Genomic DNA, 12,432 nt, shown 5'->3' with positions numbered 1-12,432 from the left:
CTTGCATCTATCCAGGATTTGCAGTGTTATGACCTCTCTGCCTGACACCAGAACGACATGATAATTCTATTTGTGTGCAATATAGGGCTGAATTCCTTCATTTACTCCAGGTTGTACATGTGCTAAGAAGGTAAAAAAAAGGAACAACAGTGTGGCCTTGGTGCATTTGAATTGAAACCGATGAATCGACCACATGCCCTCTGCAGTAAGATTTTCTTTAGGTTGCAGCACATAAGATGGGGTGAGCTAAAACTAGGAGGAATTTTCAATAGTGCCCAAAGGGATTTCTCTGGAAGCCGAAGTTATTTCCTGCAAACAGGAAATAGTGTTTTCCTGTGGGTGCTGTGGCTGCTCTTACTTACATCCTCCCCGAGGCTATCAGAGAAGAGCAGGCACACTGACCTAAAGCTTTGTCAGGATTTTACCTCACACTTGTCGTCATCTCTAGACGCTGCTGCTAGCCCATTACTCAGTATTTCTCTGTATACCGCCGAAAAATGATGTGACGGATGTGAATAAAGGATTGTTCTCTCTCAGTAGCACAAATGGCAGTCCTCGCCTATTAGTTCTTTATTCTTTACTTGTCCCACACTTTTGTCCTGTGTGTTTTTGACAAAAACTGCATCATTTTCTTTTTGATACGCCCACCGTGTGAAGCATTCCTGTGGTTCAGATGAAGCGAATTTAAATGAAGGGAGGAGGTGAGTAATGGATTCCTGGACAACAGTTTCATTGGTGAAGCACTGATAAAGACTTGTTTTCTGCTTCTTCTAAACCTCCTCTCAGCTCATGATATTACTCATAAGATGACCTCAGTGTCACCTGCTGCTTTGTCAATTTCCCTAGTTTAATTGTATTAGAAAACAAAACAAAAGTTAGTTAGGTGGTGTATTTTGCTGCACATGCCTCTGTGCTTAACTATTATTGTGTACTCACGCCTCCAACCTGGGTATGTGACACAGGTCCACATGTTTGTGGGTGTTTCTGGCTGAATGCTTCTATTTTCCAAAAGTTCAGGGATGCTCATCAGCTGACTTTTCATTTGGTTGCAGAATGGATGGGCTTACTGTACACAGTACACTGTAAGAAGATCCTGGTTGTGTGTACTTATGTAGAGTCTATGTAAATGTGAATGTGTTTGACTATAGAGACAGAGAGGCATGTGTTGAAGACTTGCATGCTTGACCTGACCCTATTTATCATAGCTTTCTGCAGCAGGTTATTATTGTCCATTTCATCACTCATTTTTCCAGTCAGTTCATCAGTATGGCACAAAGAACTGGATTAGTCTCTGCCTTTGAAGAGCCTGAACGTTATCATCTGTACTGGACTGTGTGTTTTGGTGGGCCAGGCAGGGCCAAGCCAGGCTGGATGTAGCTTGAACAAAGAGGCCCTGTAGTGTTAGATCATGGCGTGTGTGTGTGTGTGTGTGTGTGTGTGTGAGTTGGTGGCTGCTCTTTGTTTCCCAGCCCTGGGCCTTGCTGGCCAGAGCTCAAGCCTGACTAATATGGATGTATAAATACACTAGGCTGCCGTCAGTTTGTGCAACATCAAGCGCACCATTGTTTCACACAACTCTGATTTCAGAGATAAACCTCATCCTTTGTTCCTCATCAGTATTTTTATTTAAAATTTTTTATTCCAGAAAATGAGACACACTTGTGTTTATGTATGTTTTGGGCCCACATGTTATGTGATCTTTGCTTTTGCATGATCTAAAATGTTCCTGTAACAAAATACACGAGATAACCAAATTACCGTTTGACACTGAGCTACAGCTGGTGAGATCTTTTCCACAGAAAATTCCTGTTTTTGGATTTTTGTTTTATGAAAGATGAGACGACATTATCCTCCGTCATCCACCACAGCTCTTTTTAATTAGGGATTCAAGCAGTGAAGCTGCTAGAGCCCTATTGGTTTTCTTCTTTCTTCTTTTTCTCCGCTAAAAGTGTTAGGGCAGCAAAAACTGCTGTATGAAAGACGGACGGTTTTGCCAATCGACCTGAAACTTTGGCAGGATCATCCACGGATGTCGCTGAGTGAGTTATCAAAAGAATTTTGATACGTCAATCTCTTTTTTTTCTTAATGTACAATTCTACATAAATGTCTGTAAGTCTAAATTGGCTTAAAGTGGCTATATGTAAGTTTTTGATTTTAATAAATCAAATTTCCATTGCCTTATTGTCAATGGCCTCAAAACTCACTTAGAAATGAAGCACACGCCCATTTTCTCCATTGCTTGCATCAGCCACTATTCTGCTTTTAATGTGCGGTCTCCGGTTCGGATTCAGCTCCCGAGCCTCTCTCGTACTACAGCGACAACACGGCAGCTAACGACATACAGTCCTATGTTAGGCTATGTTAGCTCGGACCCGCTGCTGTTTGCTTTGTAATGTTCAGTTTAGATTTATTGCCTTTTACCGATACTCAAGTACACCGCTTCTCCACCCCTCAGTCGCTGTATCTAACATGACCCACATAATATACAACACAGAAGAAGAGCCATCCACTGACACTACAGTAAATTTACTTGCTGCGGTCTTATTATTATAAAGTGTGACACAGTCACGTTATAATATTCAGCCCAGCTCACTACCCGTTTCATTATCATCCAATACATTTAGCTGTGCTCACACTGCTGAGCCACCTGTGAAAGAAACACAGATGATAATAAAGATAGTTACTGAAAGCAGCAGGCGAGCTAATGATGTAGCACGTCGGCTAAATGCAGTAAATTCATACAAAATTCGGTTTGTATGATCTAGGGTCACTACTCAGTTGATGCATAAAATTTGGTGGGCAGGGCTTATTACAACAAATGTAAATTTCTAGACATTTCTCATTTCAAACTTCAAAAAAATCTAAGAAAATCAACCGTATGTCCTAGAGAGCTGAAATGGTTTCAGCACATCCACTGATATGTGACAAATGTTTGCCTCACTGCAACCTATGGTCAATTCAAAAGTCAGTCACTCTATATTTTTCAGAATATATTAATTCAGTTAACATCTATATCTCCACAAGTCTTTTTTCATACGCTACCAAAATCAACACCGACATTCTCTAGATGGCCGATATCAAGTGTTTCAAAGGGTTTTTAGATTGGTCAAACGGTGAGTCTGCGGTGATATTCACTATCTTGCTATAACTTGTACAGTATGCACAACATATTCTTTTTTTTCTCAGTTTTGAATACAATGTCACCAAAATAATTGACAGGGTTCAAATCCCCAGGTGCCCAAGTCTGACAATGGCGGTGTTCAGATGATTGTGAGTCTAAAGCTGATGATACACAGGGCAACTTTTTGAGCAATGTGGTTGGGCATTCTTGCTAATGGCAAGTCCAACTATGTTTTGAACGGATAGCGGCGGGGCAGGGTGGCTGGCGGAGTGGTGGGGGAAGGGATTTACGGTCGTAATGTTTACTCATTACCATTGACGGCAATGTTGCCCTGCACGATTGCTCTAAAAGTTGCTCTGTGTATCATCAGCTTAAGTTCTCTGTCTTATTTGGATCCCGTGACACTTTCTTCTTTTTCTCTGCTAAAAAGTGTTTGTGCAGCTTAAACTTTAAAACTTGGAAACACAAAATGTTGCAGGTGGGTTGAACATGTCACCCAAGGTACATATGACACCAGGGCTCGACAATAACGGTGGCCGATGGCCCAGGGCCAGTAAAATGTAACGTCAGGACAGTTGAACTAGCAAAAACATTAGAATAAAAAAAAAAAAAAAAAAAAAACTCAACATCCTAAAGTTGTTTTGCAGCTCTTGGCGCGCACTGATGTCCAATCCAGAGTTGCAGTTGCGTGACGAGAGGTTGTCAAATGTTATTTCTCTAATCTCAATCATGCGGCAACCTCTGGGTCAAAAGTGAAACTATGCACACGGAACTTATAGCTGCATCCAGCAGGGGGCGAGTTCCATTAGAAATAATGGTAAAACGTTGCTACTTCTCAGCTGATTTATTACCTCAGTAAACACTTTATAGTCTCAGTCGCTAGTTTCAAGTCTTCTTCAACACAGCCTGATGTTCATTTATTATATTATGGTCCTATTTATGGGAAAATAGACGATAATGCAGCGTATGCTTTTGGACGGGACTACCTTGTGATTGACAGGTTGCTACCATGGCAACCTGTTCATCAGGATAGAGGCCACTCGTGTCTGCTGCTCTGTGTACATTTTTCATAAATGGCTGTCAGCAGGAGAGAGAGCACGTCATGTTTGAGTCTGTTAGTATGTTTTGTTTTAAAAGTAAATTGTTTTGTTAACCTTTTTTTATTTTTCTCTTGTTCTCTGTTACTGTCTGCCTTCTACCCTGATTATACCTCACACTCAATCAGCCAGCCTGTTAATCATCACTACACATTGCAGTGATTAATTACTATAATAATCTCATCTGAGAGATATTCTAAGCAGCCCATGAAACAGACAGGTTGTCTTGTTTTAACCATCTTGGCTGTCACCAGTTTACCAGTGTTCATCAGTAGAGGATCTGCTTTTATGGATAAAAATAGCCTGCGTGAATTAATAGCCAATAACCAAACTATCTCTCAAACTGTCTTGGTTGTAATGTATATCTGTCAAGGGCAGCTCACAAGTTGAAGATAACTACACATATTCCTTTGCACCATTGAAAATGCTTGTGATATCGTTATGATCCATTTAATTTATTAAAACCAAATCAAGCAACAGAGTGAGTTTAAATACATTCTTTTCAGCCCAATTAATATGATTTGCGACTGCAATATGCAGTATATTTGACATAAAATCTCTGTTTATCTAATACAGTGCCCACTCAGACGTTAAATAGAAATATAATTAAGGCCAGGATATTAATCTGTAAGTCTCCTGTCACTCTTATGACTTATACCTAACCCATGTCCTCTTACTTGATGTGTACGCCCTTATAGCTCATATGCTATATGCTGTAAGCCCTCCGTTGCAAAGATTATGGTCAGTGTTTGGGTGTGTGGGCGTGGGAGTGTAGGACTTGGTTGGGGTTGTTTTTTTTTTTGTTGTTGTTGTTGTTGTTTTTTTGTTTTAGAGGGTTTAGCTTTGGTGGAGTATGTTTTACAGAAAGTCCTTTTCATTGTCTTATCTTGCTTTTAGGTTTATATCTATTTTAATGGATAGCATTAATTTGTGCATGTTTGAGACCTGAAGAGCCTTGCTATCTTCTTCTTCCTCTACCTGCATATCTGCGAAACCCACAGTTCAAGGACAAGATCACCTGCCTGCCTGACCACCCTGTCACATGACCACAGCATGCTGTTGTTTCTCATGGTGTCTGCCTCGACTGTTGGGTGAATGAATGGATGAACGGATGAATGAATATATCACAAAACACTTTAGAGGAATGGATGTGTTTGGGAATGTTGGGGGGAGCCGTGGTTAAATGGGTCAGGTCCCTTCACACAATAGTGGCATTACTGTGGGAGTGGTGCGGGGGTGGGGGTGGGGGGGGTACTGAGGGTGAACACCCAAGCCTTCTGCGCCAATTATGGACATAAATAACATCCAGACAGAGCTGCCATGGAAATTAGGGTCAAATGGTTAACTGTGTATTCAAGAGGTTCAGGCCAACTGAACTGAACAGAGGAAAAGACTGGACCCCAAACCCAGATTAGATCTACAGTAAGTGTGGCGTAGGATAGTACCTACAGGGCAACCTGAAGTCACACTGCAATGATCCCGCAATCCAGCCACATTGCTCCACAAAATCTGAAATAGCTTGTTTTCATTATTGATTACTCTGTCTTATCAATCAGTAGTTTTTTTTATATATATAAAGTGTCAGAAAATAGTGAAAAAAGGCAGACTACTAGTTCCCAGAGACCAAGATGATGTATTGCTCAGTTTGTTCTGTTAATAGTCCAAAACCATTTCATTTGAAAAGACGGAACCAGCAAATGTTTTACTTGGAAAATGACTCCAATTCATAAATTATTCAGAACAGTTGTCTCTCTCAATCACTCTGTCATTTTAAACGTTTCTTGTTAACTTCTTGTTTAAATAAAATAGGTTATTTTTGTTCTGTTAAGACAAAGTATCTAGGAAATCTGTATTCCCTTCTTTGTGTTCAGTTGCGTCATTTTCCCCAACAGTCCTACAGTATTGTGTGTCTGCATGTCAACAAACACCAGACACTCTAATCAGCTGGCTCTTGGTGTGTGTCCTCATCCCATGCAGTTGGCAGCATTGCACTGTGAACCTCTATAGTTAGGTTAAAGGGAAGGTGATGACAGTAATGATCATGATGATGTTGAAGATGATGGGTGAGCTGGTTTGGGGATTAGGTGATGATGAAGGGGTGAGCGAGTGAGATTATCACAATGATAGGGTGGACATGTGGCATGGTGTGTTATTTTAAAAAGCTGATTATAGAAGTTGTAGTAAATGAGCACCCTGCCACGTGTGGTCTTTTCCTTCCCCTGCCTCATTGGACTGTGCTCAGCAGACAGCTGTACTGTCAATCCTGCAGGCAGGACAGCAGCATTGCTTTATCAGATGGAGGGAAGCAGTGTAAAGCTGTAAAAAAACAAAACAAACAAACACTGCTTTGACACACACACAGTATCTGTTTGACCAAATGGAACTAACATTATCACATTCTTATAGTTTCATATTGGGGGCTTTCTGCCGTTTTCTGTACTTTATGTGGAGTAAACAGGAATGATGAATCAAAGTGAAACACTGACAGACTGGAAGACACGTAAATGAAAATAAATAATAATAAAAGAGACAGCCTAAACTAAAAGGTGAATAATTCATAAAGAGAAACCTGTGTGATGTAACTGAATTAGAGAATGAGTGAAAGCAAAAGATGCTTGCCTAGCATCAGTTTAATCCGGCGTGGCAGTTAAGAGGAGCAGCTTAAATACCTTCTTTGCTTCAGCTCTTTCAGATGACCCAGCCAGGAATAATATAGGAATGTTCACTAAGTCTCCTGAATATCAGTCAGTCTCTGCTGGCTGCTTACTCATGCTGCTGTCTTTCATAATCTTTTCACATGTAGACTTTTAGGTCTCCAGGACTTAGTCATGCAAATAAGCAGTCAAGTGTACCTTGCTGGTAGCCAAACAACAACTCTGTTTACTGAAACTGAACAGGATATGGAAACACTAGGTGTACATGTAGTTTTTAGACTGTCAGTCTTATCTAAAGCTAAATATAAACTTTGTTTTTTGTATGTAGAAGTTTGAGTCAGTGACATTATGGACGTCTTGCACCCTGGTAAAATGTGACCTTGTTGAGTTTGTGCTCTACTTTTTTTATAGGAAAAGAAAGATTTCATAATAAAAACATGTTTGAATACATACATATGATAAAAAGTCCTATATTGTGAAGTCGATTATTGTCTTTAGATCTAATTGGTGTTCTAACCTGTTTTTAAAAAAACTGATGTAACTGAAGTATGCCATTTTACATACAGTTTATATGTAAAGTCATATGATGTATTTTGATATGCACTTATGGTGTTCACTTTTTCTTTATACTCTCAGAGAAGTGTTGAGTAACTTAGGGGAGGGTTTGCATAGGACTCTGTACAATACTCTGTACCCCTTGTGAAAAATAAAAGACATCAGAGCAGTGAATATAATGTCCCATACAACACCACCATTGACTACTGCCTAAAAATTACCATAGAGTAAAAACTAAAAAGGGTACAAGAAGTATAAGAAGGGAAAATAACAAGCTTTACAAATATTTTTTGTAAGATTATTGAAATAGATTGCATTTTGATATATGTATGCACCTAATTATTGGCCTCAAAATAATGATCCTCTCCTTCTTGTGCTGCAGAGTGCAGCTATGGAGGAAACTGTCATATGGGAACAGCACACAGTGACCCTTCACAGGGTAAGTGTTTACAACTCTTTAATCCCTTCTTTCCTTTCTTGTCTTTTTTTCCTTTTCCTCTCTGCCTGCCTCTGGCACCTAATCCTGCAGTATGTCTTGCGTGTTCTTCACTTTTTACGTTCTGTCCTCTGCCAGTCCATTTCTTTTTGCTCTGTGTACTGAGAGGGCCAGCTGTAGGAGCAGGATGTGCGGTACTGAAACAATAGTCAGGGAACCCAGATGGCAGGAAACTAGGCTAAGGAAGACAGAAATCAGCATCCACTTCCTTACTGCTTCATTTCACTTCCTTCCCGTTGGCAACATACTCTTCTCCTTAACACAACTCCAGGGAAAGGGGGGGATGATTCCATGTGCTTTTTGTCCCGTGTAAAGTCACATGTAATTATGATAGATTACCTCCTAACCTAAGTAGCTACGGTTGGTGCAAATAAGTCATTACCCCCTCTGGCACAGTCAGTATCGTCTCTAGTTAGTTGATGCTGTTGTGTCGTGGGATTTTGTCGAGCACCTGTCTAGACCGGCCTGCTTGGTGTAATCTAATTAGTAGGGGCTTTATTGAGGCTGACAGAGCGACCCACTGTGGCCTGCGGCACCCATGCCTTGCAGCTGTCTTGTGTTGTTGTGGTTGTAAGATTAGCCATTTACATCCCATGGCTTGCTCCCTTGGTGCAGGCTTTTGCATAAAAACGTAGAAATTCTCCATGAAACCCTCTTGGAAAATTTGCAAAATAACGTGCAAATGCATAGCTTTGTTCTCGTCTCCAGTAAATGTCCCAGTGTTTTACTCTTTCACTGCACATAACACAGTGCATTATTTTTCTTAAATCAATTTCACTGATAATTAGCCAACAGAAAGCCTATTAGCCTGTTTTTATTTGCAACAAATCCTGGGGAAAGTCTAATGCATCTACCATTTATTCCATATCAGTGAGTGTAGTGTGTACTTCTGTGTGTGTAGGCCGCAGGCTTTGGATTTGGCATTGCCATCTCAGGTGGGCGAGACAACCCTCATTTCCAGAGTGGGGAGACGTCCATTGTGATATCCGATGTGCTGAAAGGAGGTCCTGCCGAGGGACTGCTACAGTAAGCGTTTTATTATTAATGCGGACTTATTTGCTGTATGGTAAGATTTACACACAAAAGGGTTGTAGAAGCACTGAAAAAAGTAGTAAGTAAGTATTTATATATCTTAAGTATAAGATATTTCCCCTGTTCTACTTTATTCTATATAACAATCTACCATCTTGGTATGAATTGTGTAGATTCACATGGATCTCTGCAGCTATTTTTTTTTTTATTATTGTTTCAGAGAAAATGATCGAGTGGTGATGGTCAATGCCGTCTCTATGGACAACGTGGAGCATGCCTATGCTGTGCAGCAGCTCCGAAAGAGTGGCAAAAATGCAAAGATCGTAAGTTTCGTTTTTACCAAAGCTGTTTGAATCCCAGAAAACCATGATGTAAGAAAGCCTGATTTCATTATTGGGAGTCCACTCATTTCAAATTGCTGTTTGACAAAATGTTTTGCGCGACATTAGTGATATGGCCATCTTTACCTTGCTCGAGAGGGAGACCATAATAATTGCCTCTGTAACTCTCAAAACTTCTTGTCTATTTCTAGACTATTCGTCGGAAAAGGAAAGTGCAGATCCCTGTTTCTCGGCCAGGCGACAGGGAGACGATGTCGGAGCACGAGGAAGAGGACAGTGAAGAGGATGATGGCTATGAGCACCACAGTGGTGGCCAAAGTGCCTATGAAGGAGCCAGAGGAGGCACGGGCACTGGCAGGCGTCACGACCGTGAGCGCAGCAGCAGCGGCAGGCGGGATCACAGTGCCTCGAGGGAGAGGAGTGTGTCACCGCGCTCTGATCGCCGATCACAGACATCCTCTGCTCCATCCAGGCCTTCCAAGGTCACCCTTGTCAAGTCCCGCAAAAATGAAGGTGGGCAACACAATGTCCAAGCACTTGAAAAATTTGACTATGCATATTGTATTATATAAAACTCAAAAAGGATTAAAGAAATACTAAACGGATGATTAAAAAGATATGTGTACATGTAAACGGACATTCAATCAGAACTTAAATGAATGTGCCCTGTTAATATTACTTTGTTATGCTTATCAACTCTGAAAGTAGAATATGGACTGCGGTTGGCCAGCCACATCTTTGTGAAGGACATCTCCCCCGAGAGCCTCGCTGCCAGAGATGGAAACATCCAGGAGGGAGATGTTGTTCTTAAGGTGAGAGCAAAGAGAGATGTGTTTGCATGAATGAGCCTATGGGTAAGACAGGGTTTTTATAATTTCATTAAAGAAAGGAAGTATCAGGTATGAATTTAGCTAGTCTGCTGTGGCAATGTGTCAACAGCAGGAATAGACATTCCATCATTCCTTTGAATTTTGGTCCACTCTCTGAGTAGGGAAAAATTCTCCTTCACAGTAAAGAGATGCATTCAAAATACAATTTTGTGTATCAATTAGAATGAGGGAAGGCAGAGACTTTTTCTAGGTGAATGTGAGTGCAGGACAAATACCAATTGAAACAAATACTTGAATAAAGATAATGACAGTCCGCGTCTCTTACTACATCAACATCTTAAACTTAAAAAGCATTGTATGCCTAATTATATGAAATGTTAATACACTTGTTTATAGCCTCCTCTACTTCTCCTTGTTTAAGACATAATTCTTGATAATGTGAGGGAGAACTAGGCCATTCACTATTCATCTTCACCTTGTGGTGGTCCCATACTTTTCAAAAGCACAATGTGGGCTCTACAAGAACATTTGTGCAGTGAAAATAACTTGTTCTTGTGCCGACCCGCTCCTCTTTCACTGGCAGATCAATGGCACAGTTACAGAGAACCTATCACTGATAGATGCCAAGAAGCTGATTGAGAGGTCAAAGGGCAAGTTGAAGATGGTGGTGCAGAGAGATGAGCGAGCCACGCTGCTCAACATTCCTGACCTTGATGACAGCGTCCCATCTGCCAATAACTCCGACAGAGACGGTGAGACAACAGACATGTAGCATTGCCTTGTTGTGTGTGTGTGTTTAGAAGAAGAAGTGAGACGAATAATTTTAATCATAGTTTAAAGAAAATGTTTCTTGTTAACTCTAACTCTCCAAACGTTTACTCTGATTACGTCAATGATTAAATGCTAATGCATTTTTAATTTGAATTTCAGACATTTCAGAAATACATTCACTGACATCAGACCATTCCAACCGATCCCATGGGCGAGGTAGTAGATCTCGTTCTCCTGACAGGTCCGAACCATCGGACCATCTCCGTCACTCACCTCGGCAGATGAGCAATGGCAGGTAAGTTAAGTACACATGCACGCACTTCTGACTGCAAATCTGGTGATGGGACACAGCTGTCACACCCGCCACAATCATAAATCTATACACCCACCACTCCAACTTCATACATCATGTTCGCAACCACAGTTTAGTGTGTGCTGACTAAGTACCTTGCACCGCTAATGCATAAATCAATAGATAAAGACATCACATGCATGAAACATCACATTCCCTCTGGAGCCATCACTGAGTTCCAATAATGCCGTGCTCTGGGAGGGATTGATCCATCTCCTTGTGGACTAAGGTCTTGTCTTGAAAGTATACTAGATCTTTTAACCATTTTCTGTACAGAGAATCAGCTTCAGACTATATAAGATTGCCTCACCGTTATAGTCACTTTCTTCAATCATGCGAAGCTAGGTTTATTTAATATTTAACACAATTCTTTCTCATGTTGCCATTACTCATGTAAGAGGCCTAAACATCAGTACTTGAAATAGGTTCTATATTTTATGATGCATATACTCTGTACACATTATGTACTATTCTTTCAAGTCATTTTAATGTCCATACTGTCTCTTTGTCCTCATCTTTTCTTACTGCCAGTTGGAGCTTCCAGTAAGTTGTCTTTCTAGTAGTTTAGAGGACGCATAGCTTCTTGTAGCTGATAAACACATAGATGAGAAAAGAGAGCTAGAGGAAGACATGAAAGTGAAACCATAGTTTCTGTCAGTCATTGTGGAGCTTGGGCATTGTAAGATTATTAGGCAAGAACAAGATACTGAGCTTGACTGAATAACTTCCAGACTTGAGTCCAGTTGATAAAACAGGACTGGGGAGTGAAACAGGCTTTTGGGAACACGCCCATGCTAAATCTTTCAGTGCCTGCAATAAGAAAAGACAGATACAGTATGTTGCTGATTTCTGCTCTCAGTAGAAGGTTCTGTTTGATACTGTGAAGTGGGAGCAGGTATTGAGTCAAGGGCCCGAATCCATGCTGCTTTCAAGCACTTGGATTGTACTGGCAGTCTCGTATAAACAGACCTCCATTTTATCATGTAGTCAGATGGCTGTGATATTGATGAGATGGAGGTCTCTCTCTGTGAGATTTGGGTGCCAAACCTGTTATTTATGATAAACTCTCCTCCAAAGGACAAAATGCAAAACTCACAAAAACTTTTTGGCCTTTTTACTATTAAAAATTATTTTTACTCTTAGTATTACTTACATTGCTTGTTTTACGTGGACTACACACTT

General features: G+C 40.7%; 1 protein-coding gene across 1 annotated transcript in view; it reads left to right on the top strand.

The window, feature by feature from the left end:
* The window catches only part of tjp1a (tight junction protein 1a), a 106,174-nt gene that overhangs the window by 67,080 nt on the left and 26,662 nt on the right, over positions 1–12,432 (top strand). Inside the window, 7 exon segments of the mRNA XM_038700548.1 lie at positions 7,811–7,867; positions 8,826–8,950; positions 9,177–9,279; positions 9,489–9,810; positions 10,006–10,109; positions 10,711–10,879; positions 11,058–11,193. Coding sequence (XP_038556476.1) covers positions 7,811–7,867; positions 8,826–8,950; positions 9,177–9,279; positions 9,489–9,810; positions 10,006–10,109; positions 10,711–10,879; positions 11,058–11,193 — 1,016 coding nt within the window.

The sequence above is a fragment of the Micropterus salmoides genome, unplaced genomic scaffold, assembly GCF_014851395.1.
Source record: "Micropterus salmoides isolate LMB-PRFRI ecotype aquatic unplaced genomic scaffold, ASM1485139v1 Ms_hic_scaffold_6, whole genome shotgun sequence".
NCBI classification, from domain to species: domain Eukaryota; kingdom Metazoa; phylum Chordata; class Actinopteri; order Centrarchiformes; family Centrarchidae; genus Micropterus; species Micropterus salmoides.
This window is presented reverse-complemented; position numbering and strand designations above follow the sequence as displayed.